This window comes from Chelonia mydas, chromosome 5 (assembly GCF_015237465.2).
Source record: "Chelonia mydas isolate rCheMyd1 chromosome 5, rCheMyd1.pri.v2, whole genome shotgun sequence".
Lineage (NCBI taxonomy): Eukaryota > Metazoa > Chordata > Testudines > Cheloniidae > Chelonia > Chelonia mydas.
Window position 1 is genome coordinate 122182138 of NC_051245.2, and position 18054 is coordinate 122200191.

Genomic DNA, 18054 nt, shown 5'->3' on the forward strand with positions numbered 1-18054 from the left:
GCCAAACTTTAAACGTTTGTGCTGAAATCTTCCATGCCAGGTGTCTGCCTCATGCTGAATTTTTTGGAAAGTTTCAGCTAAAGTGATTCAGTTGTTTCCAAGAATGAGATTAAAGACATTGTTTAGCCCATATTAAAATAATTCTTTAGAGTTGTTTCTCTGAGAAGCACTAGTGCATCCATGTTTTGGAGCAAGGACTTGAAATCTAGCAGGGAAATTTTGCCCTATAGTGTCAGAGAGTTGCCATTTGTTGTCACTATGAAAATCCGCCCAAATTTTGCCAAATTATAAACTTCTGAAAAATTGCAGTTCACACATGCTCAGTATAGACTTGTTTGAGTTTGGCAGCTAAATTTTCCAAAGATTCCATTTGGACCGAACATGCTCCATCCCCACAGAATTCCCACCTGAGACTCACACCATGTGCCATCCCGACAGAGCAACGGAGCACGTTCCATCCTGGGCCTGCAGGGGCTGAGCAGGACTTTTCCTGGAACTATATGGGCAAAACTTAATTCTGGCATTTCTTAACTTTTGAGCATTTGACTTTGTAACCTAAGTGTTCTTTTAACGTAGACTGTCGTTTAAATGCAACTATGTCATCTTTGTATTATGGTGGTTCATAGAGGCTTAAACTGAGATCAGGACCAAATAAGGGCTTGTCTACACAAACAACTAGACCACAGCAGCTAACTGTCCATGTATACGCTACTGACACACGTTAAGAAATTTGTCTGAGTGCTTTGAGCTAGTCCTGTTTCAAAGAGGAGCATATCTTTTAAGTTAATACGTGTTACATTATTCTCACAGCAGGGAAATATACCCATTTTACAGCGAGTAAGCTGAAGGCAGACAGCAGTTAAGTGACAAGGCAGTTAGGTTCTCCACAGGTGCAGCTGACTGACTGACTCCCACCAAGTCCCACCAAGGAATGGTTTTCATGCAAGCTCAGAAGAACAGCTGACAGTCTGCAGAGTAGGAGCCACATAGCAACTCCAAGCATAGGCCTAGAGGGACCTGAGATGACAGGTGGTTACTATCCTGATTTTGCTAAGCAGTTTAGGATGTTGCCCTACCTAAGAATAGATCTCACAACAATCATTCGATTGATTTAGCTGTAATGGGCTGAAATATGCATGCATACAAGTCAGCATAGCTGTCTTTAGAGCCCTGACACACATCATGTCATGAAGTCATACAGGTTCCTCCTCATTCTTGTCATAAATCAATTGTTTTCTGGGTGATTCCTTCCTCTGAAATGTTGTTAAGGTAGCTCTGCGAATCCACATCAGCATTCTTTGATGAGTGAACTGCAGGTCGACTCAGCAAGCAAATAGGGGGGAAAATACAGAGAAATAGTAAACTAAAAAGCTGACACCATGAAGCGGTGAAATGGCAGTTACTGGTATTGCTGGCTCCTTGGAGGATCTGGGCCCAAGTCACCATGTTCCATAAAACCCCCAAACGAATGATATGCCTGCCTTCTCTGTACATTTGAACAGCAGCTCTGGAGAGGACAGGCAAGCATTGATCTAGCTGGCCACACTGAACTACTCCTTCTGTTTAATTAATGTATTTGACTAAGATAAAAGCCTACAGGTCATGGCACATTTTCTTTGATGTCTATAACAGAAGCAAAAACAGTCGTTGCCCATTAACTGCCCGGCACACATTATAACAACCCAATACACAATGACTTTCCCATACATCATTACAAACTCTTTAGTGTACACTTTTCTACCCACAACTCACTCCTCTTGACAAACTGACATCAAACGGGGTTATCTCAAAGGATGTATCTGGATTTGTAGGGTATGTTACCAGGAATGGATTTAACCGGATTAGCACACAGTGTAAACAGATGTTATCCTGGGTGTTTTCTCTCCAAAGGCTTGGAAATGATGCATCTAAAATTGTCTGTCAGGGTAAGGAAGCAATCATCAGGATTTCTTGAGATTCTTTAGAATGCTCCTGGGAAACTCATCCAAAATATTTGCTGGGCTTGGCTTCTCAATCTGACAAGAGAGTGCGTGGGCTAATTCTGGGGTTCTGAAACAGTGAGGGGAGAGGGTCGGTCAAAAATAGGCACTGAGGGGGGGGTTTCCAATCACTCCGCCTTTCCCTGGTGCTAAATGGATGTGACCAGGATACAACTGGCCTACTGGACTGGCCATGAGACGGGAAGCAGGAACTCTTGCGTTCTAATCATGATCTATTAGTGAGTCGCTGCATGGCCTCGGGAAAGTCACTGAGCCACTAAACCATCTTATTATTTTACTTGGAATAAAGCGATCTCTTCTGAAGGGCCTCAAAGAATCAGTGAGATTTCAGCTGTGCCCTGGGGCCTCTTTGGCCTCCGGTTTCTGAGCCCTGGATGCTGACTCCAATCACATTCTCAACGAGCAGGGCTAGCAACTGAGCAGTTTGAAATGAAAGCTGAATTCTCCCCTAATCCCAAGACTCCAGGAGCTGAGCCACTCCAGGCTGATTGTGGTTTCTGGCACTCTGGGCCTTAGAGGGGGATGGAGGGGAGATTCCTTAGGCCCCGGCTGCCCTCAGACTCTCCTGCTGTCCCACGATCTTGTCAACCTTCAGGAAAGAGGCAGTGATAAGTATTTCTAATATGCTGTTCTCTTGTTTAGTCTTGCAAAAAAGAAGGCCGAGGGGGATATAATGCTCTCTAAATACACTGGGGGAAGGGAGGTAAATACCAATGAGGATGAAGAACTATTGAAGCTAAAGGACAAGGCTGACACAAGAACAAATAAACTGCCCAAGAACAAATTCAGGCTGGAAATTAAAAGGTTTCTAACCATCAGAGGAGTGAGGTTCTAGAACAGCCTCCCAATAGGAGCCGATGGAGCAAATGACTTAATTAGTTTTAAGAGACAGTTGGACAAATTTGAGTGAGATTATATGACATGGTTGCTCATGATGATGATGGGATTCACTGTGAGTTTACATCTTACGTTCCCAAAGTTCATGCTTCAGGGTTTCAGCCAGCCACTGGCAAGGGTCAGGAAGGAATCCCCCCCTTGTATTCTGGGAGGGTTCATATGCTTCCTTTGAAGCATCAGGATGGTCACGGCTGAAGATGGGATACTGGACAGGGAGGGCCCAGGCTCTGAGGTGGCACTGAGTATTCTCTCTCTCTTAGGTGTTGGCTGGCTGGTTCTTCCTCACATGCTCAGGGTCTAACTGACCACCATTTTCACCCGGACTGGCAGTGACGGGGTCGGGGGGGGGGAAGGGGTGGTCATCTTCCTCTGCAGGGTGTGGGTGACTGGCAGAATATCTGGGTATATCTCATATAATCATTTCCCTGCCCTTGCAGGAGCCTCTGGCACTGGTGCACCTCGGGCCCTCCTCTTCTCTGTCTGTGACAGGTAATAGCCTCCTGGGGGTCTCATTGACTTTGGTCTCACTTCCGTTGTTGGGTTTAGTGTGTGGTGCTGGGTGGTGTTGGTGGCCTGTGATATATGGGCAGAGGGGTCAGATTAGATGATCTAGTGATCCCCTCTGGCCTTAAACTCCATGAGACTAAAGCCCCGATTCATTCACCCTGCCCCGGGCAGGGCCGTTTACCACTCACTGATTTCTTCTGCAGAGATTCCAGGGTGCTTGGAGATCCTGCCAGCCACCTTGGGACCCAGCTACGACTAGCCCCTCGTCTTGTGGCTCCAGCCAGGAAAAGCAGGGCAAGAAGAGTCCCTTGTCCTTGGGCTGGGCACCCTGGGGGACTACTCCTGGCTCTGGAGTGACTGGGTGACTGGGTGACTGAGGCAGGCAAGTCTCCGTGCCTCAGTTTCCCTCCTCCGTGCAGCGCGGATGAAGACACGGGCCTCCTGTGTGCGGCGCTGTCACACCCTCCGGGCGCGGCGGGGCAGGCCGGGCCGGCCCCCGCCGCCCAGCGCCGCTGCCGGCAGCCCGGGCACTTCCCGCCCGCCAGCGCCATGAAGGGGCCGCTCCTGCGCCTGCTGCTGCCGCGCCGCGCCTCGGTGAGTGCGGCCCCGGGCACCCGCCTTGCCCGGGCCGAGCCGGGGAGCCGGGCCCAGGAGCCCGCGGCGCTGCACTGGTCGCTGCCGGGGCCCGCGGGGGACTGGAGCCAGGTCTCCCCGGCTCCGCCGCAGGCCCGGTCTCCCCGCGGGGCCGGATTCCCCCTCTCCCGCTGCCTGATCCTCTCCGCCCCGCGGGGCCGGATCTCCCCCCCGCTACCGGATCCCCTCCGCCTCGCGGGGCCCTACCCCCCCGGATCCCCTCCACCCCGCCGGGCCAGATCCCCCCTCTTCCCGCTGCCGGATCCCCTCCGCCCCGCGGGGCCCTACCCCCCCGGATCCCCTCCACCCCGCCGGGCCAGATCCCCCCTCTTCCCGCTGCCGGATCCCCTCCGCCCCGTGGGGCCGGATCCCCCCCCCGCTACCGGATCCCCTCCGCCCCGCGGGGCCGGATCCCCCCCACCCCCCCCGCTACCGGATCCCCTCCGCCCCGCGGGGCCCTACCCCCCCGGATCCCCTCCACCCCGCCGGGCCAGATCCCCCCTCTTCCCGCTGCCGGATCCCCTCCGCCCCGCGGGGCCGGATCCCCCCCACCCCCCCGCTACCGGATCCCCTCCGCCCCGCGGGGCCCTACCCCCCCGGATCCCCTCCGCCCCGCGGGGCCAGATCCCCCCTCTTCCCGCTGCCGGATCCCCTCCGACCCGCGGGGCCGGATCCCCCCCGCTACCGGATCCCCTCCGCCCCGCGGGGCCAGATCCCCCCCCCCGCTGCCGGATCCCCTCTGCCCCGCGGGGCCCTACCCCGCCCGGATCCCCTCCGCCCCGCCGGGCCAAATCCCCCCCTCTTCCCGCTGCCGGATCCCCCCCACCCCCCCGCTGCCGGATCCCCTCCGCCCCGCGGGGCCCTACCCCCCCCGGATCCCCTCCGCCCCGCGGGGCCAGATCCCCCCCGCTCCTGCTGCCGGATCCCCTCCGCCCCGCGGGGCCGGATCCCCCCTCTCCCGCTGCCGGATCCCCCCTCTCCCGCTGCCGGATCCCCCCTCTCCCGCTGCCGGATCCCCTCCGCCCCGCGGGGCTGGATCCCCCCTCTCCCACTGCCGGATCCCCTCCGCCCCGCGGGGCCGGATCCCCCCTCTCCCGCTGCCGGATCCCCTCCACCCCGCCGGGCCAGATCCTCCCACCCCCCCGCTGCCGGATCTCCTCCGCCCCGCGGGGCCGGATCCCCCCTCTCCCGCTGCCGGATCCCCTCCGCCCCGTGGGGCCGGATCCCCCCTCTCCCGCTGCCGGATCCCCCCTCTCCCGCTGCCGGATCCCCTCCGCCCCGCGGGGCCAGGCCCCCCCCTCCTCCCGCTGCCAGATCCCCTCCACCCCGTGGGGCCGGGTCCCCTCAACCCCCCGCTGCCGGATCCCCTCTGCCCCGCGGGGCCAGATCCCCCCTCTCCCGCTGCCGGATCCTCTCCACCCCACGGGGTCAGATCCCCCCTCCTCCCGCTGCCGGATCCTCTCCACCTCGCGGGGCCAGATCCCCCCTCCTCCCGCTGCCGGATCCGCTCCACCCCGCGGGGCCAGGCCCCCTCCCCCCCGCTGCAGTATCTTTTAAAATCACTTTAGAGCATGGTTTCTAATTGCACATCAGGATCTGGCTGCCGGAGATAGCTGTGTTACCATTTCAAGAAATTTGGACAGACTTCTTTCCCTGATTAATAACAGTAATTTGTACTGCAGTGTCTAAGCAGCTCACTCATAGACCAGGACTGCATTGTGCTAGGTGCGGTACAAACAGTGAACAAAGAGATCCCTGGTGCTTACAATCTAAGCAGTATAATTTCCATTTAAAAGTGGCAGTAAGATGACAGCCAATGCATTTCCACAAGTGATTCTGTGTTCTGGGATGGTACTATGTGAAGTTCTAGGCTGCAGGGTATGTGTGGATTATTACACCTTTCTGGGAGAAAGAAGGAACAGAGTAAATGATGTTCGGTGGTAAGAGTCGGGGGACCTAAATTCTATTCCTAGCTCTGCTACTGACTTACTATCTGACCTTAGCCAAGTTTCCTTCCACCCGGTGCTTCAGTATCAGAAATGATACTGACCTTCCTGTGTAAAACACTTTCAGATGTACGGATGAAGAGTGCTACATAACAGCTAAGCATATTAGGCTAACCCAATGACAGCAGAGTTCTGAAGTAAGGGATGTGATCCAGTTAACTAAACCCATGCCAGTGGGGTAGGAATTGCTCAGGTTTCAGCAATTGATTGTACTTTGGATGGTGGTGCCGCTTTACAGTACTTAGAATTAGGATGGATTTTGTTAAAAAAACTGAATCCAGGAGTCCCTAGTATCATTCTTTACTGAGGGAGGTGTTTCTGGACAATTCATTGCACAAACATTTATAAAGCAAGCCTCTAGAAATAATGCTATTTTTTCATCGTGTCAGTTAAATGCCCATACACTAACTATGTCATAAGCATGAGTGGGCATGGTTGTATTGATTTTTGTTGATGCACATCTCAGAGGCAGGGTATGACCAGTATTTGAACCCACAAGCACTGGCATCCAAAGCTGAGGTGCTAAACCTATGCCCCAGAGCAATTCAGCAGAGGTTGGTGCATTTATACCAGTGGTAGGTTTAGCCCTTTGTTGATACCATTAATTTTGGTTAATTGATTTGATGTATTTTTTCTTGTAGGGTACTGCAGTGATGGGCTTGTGTTGCATTAGTTCTGAGAAACAGCTTTGTGGCTTTAAGAGGATACCATGTAGAAGTGGAGAGGGTGAAGATAATACACCAGCATGGTCATTGCAGCATTATTGCAACAGTGCCTGGAGGTCCCAGCTGAGAGCAGGGCTCCATTGTGCTAGGAGCTCTACAAACACATCCTGAGAGACAGTCCTTGCCCTGAGCTGCTTACAGTTGAATTAGGGTGGAAGGGGAAACTGAGGCACAAAGTGAGGCCCTGAAGAGCATGCAGCAGGTCAGTGGCAGAGTCAGGAATAGAAGCCAGGTCATTTGGCCCAGTGCCCTGCACACTAGACCATGCTGTCTCCCAATGGTCAGTTGTGTAGGTTGTCATGGTGAAGTGAGATCTAGCAGTGCCTGTGGTTTACATGAATCCTGAAGTAGTATCAGAGCAGCTAAGCGGAGAAGGGAGCTAATAACCATCCTGCTGGCTAAACAAGCCTTTCCCCTCTCTCTCTCTTTAGCCTCGGCCTCTCCTTGTGTCAGGGAGCCTGTGGGGAAGAGCGCAAATGGCAGCCATACGCCATGCATACAGTACGCAGGCAGGGAGCACCAGGAGGCCGACTGGGCGCTATCCAATACCCAACAAGAAGGACCTGCCGTACGATATAGTGGAGCTCATGGAAGAAGTCGAGATGAAGGTAAGTAGAGTCTGCTGAGAAAAGCTCTTCCCAGAGGACACAACCCAGCCTCTGAGTTTGGCCAATAGCAAGAGACAGTTTCTGGATCAGCATTAGGGATGGCCCCGGCACCCTTGGAGTTCTATGCAGGCCCACCACATGGAACAGCTTGCAGGATCAGGCCCTTTGTTGGAAATACTTGGGTGACTCAGCGTGGTTCTTATTCGCCTTGTTTGTTCCGGGAGGTTACTGTTGGTTCCAAATGGCTTCTAGCTCAAAAGGGCAGCAAGCGCCATTCCCCCACCTTCCCTGTTCGTTTTACTGGGGGAAAAGGGGATGAAGTTAAACCTGATCCGAAACATTCTTTTCATTACTGATGATGCATTGAAAAGGCCGGCAAGATTTTTCTCCTGCTTGTTTTTCTCCTTTCCTCAAAGCTAAAGAGCGAGAGTGGGTGTGAGATGCTTTTGCATCCAAATGGGTGTACGTATTCTAAGGAACACCACAAGGTACAAGGCCATGGAGAATCAGGCTCCTTGTCTCCTTTTTCTCTTCCCCCGAATGTCTTTCTGCTCCTTTCTGTCCCACTCCCCAGAACCCCCCTCCGGGCACTATTTCCTGCTTCCCTGCCCTGTTCCTCTCTGCGCTGCCTCCTAGCCCTGAGCCCCCCTTCTCTGCTCTCTCCATCCTGAACACCCTCACCGAGGAAGATCTTGGCTAGGCTTTCCTGGGAGCTTTGGTCCATCAGTTCCTACCTTTTTCCTGTTGGGCTAAAATCTCTGCTCCCTGATCCTGTTATATGGCAGTGGCCCCTTGTGGAGTCTGCCAGCCTTGTTCCTCTTTTCCAGGCATCACAACTTTCTGTTGAGCCTGGTGGTTTGTAGAGTCTTCCCCTGCAATATCCCTCTCTCCCTCCCCCAGGTTCCTTCTGCCTCAGGCCCATGGTGTACCTTTTTATTCCCCCTGTATTGGAGCTAACAAGACCCACTGGGTCTGACTGCCAGGAGGAATCAGCAGCAATAACTCTGCCTCTCTGCACCTGACTGGCTATTAGTTATTTGTATTACAGTAGTGCCGGAAGCCCCAGCTGAAGTCATTATATCAGTAAAACATGGCATAGGCCAAAGTGTATTGTAACTGGGCTGTCTAAGCAGTACCCCCTTGTGGCCCATCAAAGCACAGCCCACCCAGCTGTGGGTCTCTGACAGTCAGCTGACGCCCTTGCTCCAATCCAGGGTAGCATGCCTGGGCACACTGCAGTCCAACCCTTTCCAAGGTATTAGAGTCCAAGAAAACAAAGGCCAACTATGACCTCAAAACTCAGGGTCATGCTAGGGATCTCAGCAGGACCCTGCCCTTCCGCTCAGGGTTTGTGTTGCCGGTTTCTTCTGACAGTCTCCCTGGGCCCCATTGTCACCTCCACCAGGTAGGAGTTTGCCTCAAGTTTGGGCTGGAACCCAGCATCCCTCTTTGAAAGAGATGAACTCTGCACTCGTCCCTGGCCAGCCCTGAGCTGGCCAAGGCCTCCTCCTTTTATCACCCCATGACTGACATTGGCTGTAGGCGTAGTGGGCAGGATCAGCTGGGTCCACGGGCTTTCCTCAATCCCCCAGTCCCCAGTGTGGAGCATACCTGCCTCATTAACTCCATCACTACCAACATAGGGCCGGTCAGCCACATGGTACGTATTTTCCACCTTGAGCTTCTGTAGCATGCGCTCTCTGGAGTCAGGTTACAGCCATTGACTTCTCTTCTCTTTACGCCTTGAACAGAGTGGATTTTTGCCCAACGTGTTCAGTGTGATGTCTCATCGGCCTGCGGAGTTCAGAGCGTTCTTCGCATATTACAATGCCATCATGAACAAAGAGAGAGGTAAACGATGCAGCCGCCTTGAAACTGCCTTTAGCTTTGTAGGTCAAAAGTTGCTAAAACGTGGCACTTGGCTCTGAGTTCTGTATGTCCTGCAGCCAGCCTCATCTTCACCTAGAGAGTTACAGCCAGCAGAGACGACAAGCTCCAGCATGCAATGGTAATCCACACTCAGTGAGGTCTGGCTGGTCCACATAAGAGGCTTGAGTCGGCTGCTGCTTCCAGCTGAAATAATATTTGAGGCTCATGCATTTAGCGCTGACAGTCCTGGGTTCAAAACCAGCTGTCAGACGAAGCAGGGCTGCACAGTTGCTCCGTGTTCTGCTTTGTGGATTTCTAAGCCAGCAAAGTTATTCATATCCTGTGGGAGCAGTAATAATGTGATATGCTTTTTGCAACAGTCACTGGAAGCAGTAAGGTTGCAGGATATGCTCTCAGTGTTTCTGTAATGAAAATAGAGGTGCCCGTTGGCTCTTTCAGTACTGAAGAGCTGTTTTGACCAAGTGTGGTGTGCATAAAGAACTGCTCAAATCACATGGAAATCTTTAGAAAACATTGTATTAGGAACATTTCTGTATGCGTCACATTTTCAGTAGGGGAGAGGTCCCCTCATTTATTTTACCTTGGAGGACATTTCCATAAAGTCGGAATCTCTTAAGACGCCTTGAAAATTTTGACCTAACCTCTATTGGCTTGAAAAAAACAATCCAACCCCCTGTTAGCTAGAGGCAGATGCAGAAGAGCTGTGTCTTCAGAGGAGGGGATGTCACTAAGATACAAGAGCAATGCCCTGGAGTGTGACCACACCTTTCAGAGGGCGCTGCATCTCCTACCATGGTGTTTTCCCTGGTCTTTGCTTGTGGCTTCATATTTTGCAAAAGTGGCTGGCTAGTAGCTGCCTAGTAAGCTTGAGCCCTGCCCCTCTCCCCTCAATTCTAGAAGGATTTTTCCTTTTCTTTCTTCTCTACCCTCCATCACCAAGTCTCCTGTCAGCAGCTCCAGTGACTACTGTAAAAAAAAAAAAAAATCACAAAAAGAGTTTCCTTCTCCTAACACTGAACTTAAGGTTCTCTCTTTTCTCTGTTTCACTGTAGAGCTTCTACCTAGAGCCTTACCTAGGCCTGCCTGCCTGCTACTGATTTAAAAGAAAGTAAACCAGTAGCCTCACACCTACCTCTGCTGCTTGGCCCAGTAGCCAGAAGCCTGCAATGTGAAATTGACATGATTTTCATCAGTGTCACAGCTGCCTACAGAATTCTGAAAGCAGCAGTGAAAATGAAACTGACCAGAGTTTTATTTCATCGGGCTCAAGCTTGGAAAGCTAGCAGGAGCAGCAGAAGTGGGCTCAGGAACACAGCATAGTATAGGTTTTCATGGGGAAGGCTGTCTTCCCAACCATAAGGGCAAGAAACATAAGTTAAAAAAATGAAATGCTGCGAAAATCGGTGGCTTGTCTTGAGAACCTGACTGTGTTTGATGTTGCATATGTAAATCCCTAGATTTATATTTAACTCTATCACAGCTCAAGTCACATTCCTAGGACTTCTTTGTAGAATGATGGGCTTTAGTCTGCTCAGGGTATTCAAACACCTACCAACAATTACTGAGAAAATCAAACTCTCTGGAAGCTTGGTCTAGGTGACTTGCCCATCCTGATGGTTATAAAACATGATCTCAAGCCCATCAACTTAAGGAGAACCTCATTATTTCTATTTTGTCTCCTGCACAAAAGCGAACCTCCCCCTATCCCCTTGGTGAATAGGGCCTGCAACATTGCATTTGCCTATAAGAACAAAATTCCAATTGAAAATTAAGGGTTCAAGAATCAAGTAACAAGATGCAAACTTATTAATCATTTGACTCTGAAATAGCCGCAGAAAAGTACTGATTAAGGATCTGTATACTGCAAACATTTAGGCACATTAGTATTTTTACTTATGTGAGAAGTTGATAGGACTAATTAGCAGCTCCACTAACTACTTACATGAGTAAAATTACTTTTGTTTGAAAGTTAGGGCCCTAATTATCTCATCAAAACTTAAATAGGAATTTTGCCTGAGTGAGAACTGCAGGATTCAACCCTCTATCTATTAAATTACTGGCATAACTGTACTGATCAAACATAGGTGCTGGAACTAGGGGTGCGGCAGCACCCCCTGGCTTGAAGCAGTTTCCATCATCAACAGGCTTTACAGTTTGGTTCAATGGCTCTCAGCCCCCCGCTATACAAACTGTCCCAGTACCCCTGTAGTCACGATGTCCCTCTGTATGCTTTCCTATGTACTTTCTTGCATGCTTCAGTACATGCCGACCACTGACTCTACAGCAGGGGTTCTCAAACTAGGGGTCGGGACCCCTCAGAGAGTCGTGAGGTTATTACATGGGAGGTCGCGAGCTGCCAGCCTCCACCCCAAACCCCGCTCTGCCTCCAGCATTTATAATGGTGTTAAATATATAAAAAAGTGTTTTTAATTTATAAGGGGGGGGGTCACACTCAGAGACTTGCTCTGTGAAAGAGGTCACCAGGACAACGGTTTGAGAACCACTGCTCTACAGCATCTGTTATTTCCCAGTACCATTGATCCGTGTGTATTTTTTTGTAATAAAATGAAAAGCTTCAATAAGAAATCCCCCTTAGATTATTTATTTTTCCCCCCATAGGAAGACTCAGCAAGGCTGACAAAGAACTTATTGTTGTGGCTACAAGCGTTGTTAACAGATGTCCCTACTGTGTAATTGCACACGGTGCTTTACATCGGATATATTCTAAAAAGCCAGCTTTGGCTGATCAGGTTAGTGGGATTGTTTGTTTTTAAACTAAGTAATGAAAATATCAGAACAAAAGGGCATACTCTGTGCCTGCTTTGTAGGCTGTCTTGAGATGGGGAAAAAATATAATCAAAATAAAGTCTCTTCTTTTCCTGACTGCTGAAGATGTCTAAGGTTCCAATCCTACAATCTGTTCCATGCAGATGGACCCCACTGGGACTGCGTGAAACAGTTTGCAGGATTGGGGCCTAATACAATAGCTCTCTTCCTCCAAGCTAGTCCATTTGTTTCTCTGCCCATGACTGGGTTATCCTCTGTTAACAGCCAGCACAATAAGCTAATGCAGAATTTAGTAGAAAGCTTTAGTGGGGACTGTTTAATCCATCCTTCACGTCTGAGGAGCATTGAAGCACTCCTCAAATTGATAGTGCACCACTTTATTTGCACTCATATTTTTAGTGGCGGGAAGGTCTGAAAATTGCTTTGTGAGGACCAAATCCTGATTACCTCTGCATAGCCCGGGTAAACAGGCTGGGTGCATGGCATCTCTGGTAGGGGTTCAGAGGAAACTAAATCTTCTTCCTCTTCCCACCCTGCGTGGGGGTTTCCATCAGATGATTTGTGTAGGAAATGGCCAGTAACATCACTAACTTGCTCCCACCTCTGCTCTGGAGAGACCTGTGACAAAGCAGTGATCTCCAGCGTGCTGGCTGTGTCTGGCCCCCTCTGCATAGCCTCTGTGTGGCTTTTCCCTTCTTCCCATATGCTCAGCAGTACTGCTACAGACCCAGTGCATCTAGGGCCTGCCAGATGCCGGGGGAGGCACTGAATTTGAAAGAAAAAGAGATACTTCTCTATCACAACAGCCAAGGGCAGTCACACAGAAATTGACCAGCCCAGCTACCAGGGGTGAATTCTCCATTCTGTCAGAACTCCAGTTGGTGCCAGAATGGAGGGGTAGGGGGCAAAGCCACATGCACTACCCCAAAATCTGATACTGGCTGAGGGCCTGCCTGATCTAGGCCAGGCCAGATTTTTCAGATATGCTGAGCAACCTACAGCTTCCATGGACTTCAGCTGGAGTTGTGACACTGCACTGCTGACAGTCAGCTGCCCCTGGTCTCTCAAGTTGGTGTTCCCAGAATCAGTGGCCAGTCTGGGAAAATACTGGCCTTGATTTCTCCTTTGCTGCCATTGCATATGTCTTTTCAGTACTTGTCTCTCTCCTAGGAGGTAAAATTTTCTAGTGAACATCTCTCAGTTCTTCCATGAAACAAAACAGCCATCTACTCAGGTGCCAGTTCAGGACAGGGCTGCAGGCTAATTCACTCAGATGCTAATAGAAATTAAAGGAGTGTCAAAAGATATTGTAGTGTAATCAGACTGTGACGGGGTGTACCTACCCTGCGCTGGGGTGGAGGGGATTAACCCCATGCTATAGGCTGAGGAAGCCACGCCCCCTCACCCCAGCTGAGCACAGCGTAAGAGGGAGCAGCTCAGTCTGGGTGGGCTGCTGATGGGAGCAGATATGTGCGGAAGGCTTCTGCTGGGAGACTGTTGGATCCACCAGATGCTGATGCCAGCCAGGTTGATGCCTCTACCAAACTCCAGCCAACCACTGAGGCTGACAGAGGCAAGGCAGCGATTGCCGGGGGCCCCCTGCATTGGAAGAAGGGGTAGGATGCAACCCAGGGAATGGGATGGTAGAGGCAGGTGACTGAGACTGAGCAGCGAGGTATTGGTTCCCTAGGGCCTTGGGTCAGGACCCGGTGGAGAAGGGTGGGCCCGGGTCCCCCTATCCCATCTGACCTGCTGTGGACACTTCCAACGGGCAGGGAGGTGAATTGGGCTGCCAAATGCCATTACATAGACTCTGGCTATTGCGCCATACTATCCTGGGAAGAAAGGTTGCTACTTAGACTTTGGCTACTAGACCTTACTGCCCTGAAGCCCAGGTCTGCCTTAGTTGACTTGGGCTGCGAAGCCATATTGCCCTAAAGGGCTGACAGGGTGTACCTGCCCCGCAACACAGGCCAATTCACTTGTATTGGTTTGGTTCAAAGGAAATGTTAATGGTATTGTCTTCACTTATCTATAACCTGTTGATTTTTATTGCATTACGTTATGCATATCCCTGTAACTTCTTAACCCGAGGTCAAAAGGTTAATGTTAAGATGAGAATGTACTTGAGTAAACTTCATGAAAACTAATGAAGGATTGTTTACTCTTCCATTACCTTTTATATTGTGTATATCCCTGTAATTAAATTACCCATCAGATGTGGTTGGAGCCTTGGCAATGTAAATTAAGAAGAGTGCTACCTTCAAAGCAAGGGCCATTTTATTCAACAATGGAAATTCACTGGCCTTTGTGGGTAAAGACATTAATCAGATTGTCTTTTGTGAGCATGAACTATAAATAACTGATTCAAAAGAATAATCCTGCATCTCTGGACAGTTTGAATTCTAATAGGGTGGAGTTTCTGGACAAGGAGACAGTGATCCCAGAGTTATTGTGGGTTACCCAGAAAAGACTTCTGGGAAACTAGCAGACTATCTCTGCTATCATTTTGGATTACAAACTTTGACTCACCTGTTAACATATTTTACCTGTTTTAACCTCTCATTAATGGATCTCTTTTCTTAGCTAATAAATCTTTAGTTAGTTTACTAGAGAATTGGCTGTCAGTGTTGTCTTTGGTGTGAGATCCAGAGTACCAAATTGATCTGGGGTAAGTGACTGATCCTTTGGGATTGGGAGTAACCTAATGTAATGTGGTTTTTGGTTTACATAAACTTGTATCACAAAATCCAGTTTGTCTAGATGGCAAGATAGACTGGAGGGTTGACTGTGACTCCATAATGAGACTGGTTCAATGATCCAGGAGGGCACATTTGTTACTGGCTTGGTGAAACCTACTTTTAGAATATACCATCAATTTGGGGTATCTGCCCTGCTTTCTGACAGTCTGACCTGAGATTGGCACTCACAGTTGTAAGCCACTCCAGACAGCCTGACAATAGCCTTGATGAATGAAAGGTTTTTAAGGTTTTGACCCAGCTGCATTGTTTTATAGGCGCGGAATACATTTTTCTGTAGCTTTTTTTTCTTTCTTGCAGGTTGTTGTGAATTGGAAACTGGCTGATCTAAGTGGTCGGGAGCAGGCAATGCTGGAGTTTGCTCTTGCAGTCAGTCACAGTGATAACATAACTGAAGAGCACTTCCAAAAGCTGGAGGCGCAGGGTTTTGACCGGGAAGATGCCTGGGACATAGGCATGATTGCCTCCTTTTTTGCCCTGTCTAATCGTATAGCTCACTTTACCGACCTGCGTCCAAACGAAGAATTCTACACCATGGGCAGAATACCTCGGGACAAGGAAAAGGCAGAAACTCCCTAATGCCGCCCACAATTTTGTGAAGACCTATCAAGCACTTAATGATGTGGCTAATGTTGCTAGTTGCTGAATATATAAAAGGCACAAGCTAATAGCAGATTGTTACCAGAAGAGATCAGATGGGAAAATGGGTTACACTTTCCTCCAGCATGCAAAAAGCTGGAAAGGGTTTTCAGCTATGGGCCAGTGTCATAACGCTTTTAATTCCTAAAGTAGCTGCAAGATCAAAACTTTTGTCTTAAACCTTGTTTAGGTTGGGATAAATTTTCTGGGTAACATATCGTGATTGATAAACAAGCTGATAGCAACTTTGTCATCACATCTGTAACAGAGTAAATACCAGATGAGCTTTTGTATGTATAGTATTGTACCATTGTCAGACAGGGAAGGGCTATAATAATTTCTCATTGCACTTTTGCTAATTATCAGAGATTAATGTATAAATAAGGGTTAGGGAGAAGGTTTTCTCAGCCCTATTAATTACTCTTATGTGATCCTGCAGTGAAGGCATAATGCTGCTGGTGTAATAGCACGAACATTCCAAAACATCCCACTGGTGTCAGTGGAAAGTCTCTGCTTGGCTTCATTGGAAGTCAGATCAGGTCGTTAGTGCCAGAGTGAGCAGAGCTGTGCAGTGCAGGTGTGACAGTGGGAAGTTTTTACTCAGTCACGGTACCGTATCAGTAATAACGGCCTGTAGAAAGTCCCTGACAGTGAAATATTGGTTTTTTTCTTCAAATGCTCAGATGAAGAAATTCTCTTGACTAATGCTGCTGGGCTGAGTGGTGAAGGAATGAAGCGTTTGTGTGCATGATACAGTGTGGCCAACTCTCGCAGTTTTATCAAAGGTCTTGTGATATATGGTGTTCTGCTTGCAGCCCTAGCTGCTGGAGTGAGGTGATTTGGGTGAGAATCTCATAGTCCATTGTTTAAAAAAGAAAGTTTCTAGCCCTCATGATTGCAGAGACTCTTGTGCATCCTAAAGACTTAAAAACCCCCTGACAGAGAACCCCCCAGTTTGTTATTTTGTCAAATCTCTTGATTTCTATGTTTTACGGCCTGACCTATGATTTTTGAACACTTTGGATTGGCAACATTGCAACTTTCCTCTATCCAGTCCAGGGCCGGCTCTAGGATTTTTGCCGCCCCAAGCAAAAAAAATTTTGGCCTTCCCTGCCACTTTTTTTCATGCCCCTTCCCAACCCCTTCTCCAAATCCCCGACCCCGCCTTCTCCCCCAGGCCTGTTGCATTCCCCCCCCATTGCTTCCTGTGGCTCCCACCCCGCAATCTCCCACGCTCGCTCACCTCCGCTCCGCCTGCTCCCCTGAACACCCCGCCACCCCACTTCTCCCCCCTCCCTCTCAGGTGAGGGAGAGGCAGGGCGTTCAGGGGAGCAGGCGGAGTGGAGGTGAGCGAGGGTGGGGGGAGCGCAGGAAGTAACGGGGCGGGTAGAGAAACTGTTCCCCGCCCCAGCTCACCTCCGCTCCACCACCTCCCCCTAGCGCTGCTGCCCCTCGGCTTTTCCCCCCCCCCTCCCTCCCAGGCTTGCCACGCGAAACAGCTGTTTCGTGCGTGGCCAGCCTGGGAGGGAGAGGGGAGAAGCGGAGCGGCAGCGGTGCGCTCAGGGGAGCAGGCGCAGGCGAGCTGGGGCGGCGGGGGCACATTTCTAGGGGCGGCATGGCCAGCGCCAGCATATCACCCCTAGAAATGTGCTACCCCAAGCACCTGCTTGTTTGGCTGGTGCCTAGAGCCGGCCCTGATCCAATCTACTTCTCACAACTTTTCTAAAATGTCTCTACCGTAAATGGATCATGGACAAACTCCATTCACTCACTCCCCGGTAGTTAGGAAATGTGATTTTCTTGCTTGAGTTGTTTCCAACACAAAACCATGTCTGTGAAATGCAATTGTCTTGCCTTATGTGTATTTTAAAGTAAATTGTAACATTAAGGTTCTTGACTCAACTTTTAGTCATACAGGTCAAAAAATATAAGCCTTTTTTGAAAATGGTTGGACTGTGTGAACTGTGATCTTTTCTCCTTTCTCGGTGACTAGCTGACCCCCCCCCCCCCCCATTTTAGTGATAAAAGGTTTGTAAGTGAGAAGCCTCCGGCTAGATCCAAAATCCACGGAAGCCAGGGAGTGCCAAAGGAGCAGCAGCTCTTCCCGCCGGTACTACCCTGCCCCCCACGCCCCCTTCCCCAGCTGACAGCAGGCGGGGCGCTTCCAGGGAGCGGGGGCAGCCGTGCAGGGGGTGTGCACGCGCGTGTGCATTTCTCGGCGTGCCCCCCCCGCCCCCAGCAGGATTTGCTCAGGGATTGATGAAGAAGGGGTGAAAGGGGCGGTAACGCGGCAAGATCCCTGACTTCCCTCCCTAGCCCCACCCCATTCACACCCTCTTCCCCTGCCCCAGCTTCACTCCAGTGTGTGTGTAGACAGGACTCCCCCATGCCGGGGGGGGCTGGGCTCATCCCGCGCGCGGGCTGGGTCCGGCCCTGGGGGCACGTGGGCGGGCCGATGGCGGGGGACGGGAAGGGGCGGGGCCTGTGGGTGGCCCCGCCTCCGGCGTGGGCGGGGCCCGGGCGCGCGCGGGCGGTTTCCGGCCGGCGGCGCGGGCAGCAGCGGAAGCGGCGCTCGGGGGCCGGGCCCCGCTGCCGACGCGTCC

The 18054-nt window shown here is 50.7% G+C and overlaps 1 protein-coding gene across 1 annotated transcript; it reads left to right on the forward strand.

Annotated features, from left to right (window-relative positions):
• The first annotated feature begins 3836 nt into the window (after positions 1-3836).
• Positions 3837-17400, forward strand: LOC102938437. The gene is made up of 5 exons (XM_037902183.2): positions 3837-3998; positions 7200-7376; positions 9128-9227; positions 11886-12016; positions 15113-17400. Exons 1-5 carry the CDS (start codon positions 3954-3956, stop codon positions 15389-15391), a joined length of 732 nt encoding a protein of 243 aa, XP_037758111.1. The 5' UTR covers positions 3837-3953; the 3' UTR covers positions 15392-17400.
• Positions 17401-18054: the final 654 nt, after the last annotated feature.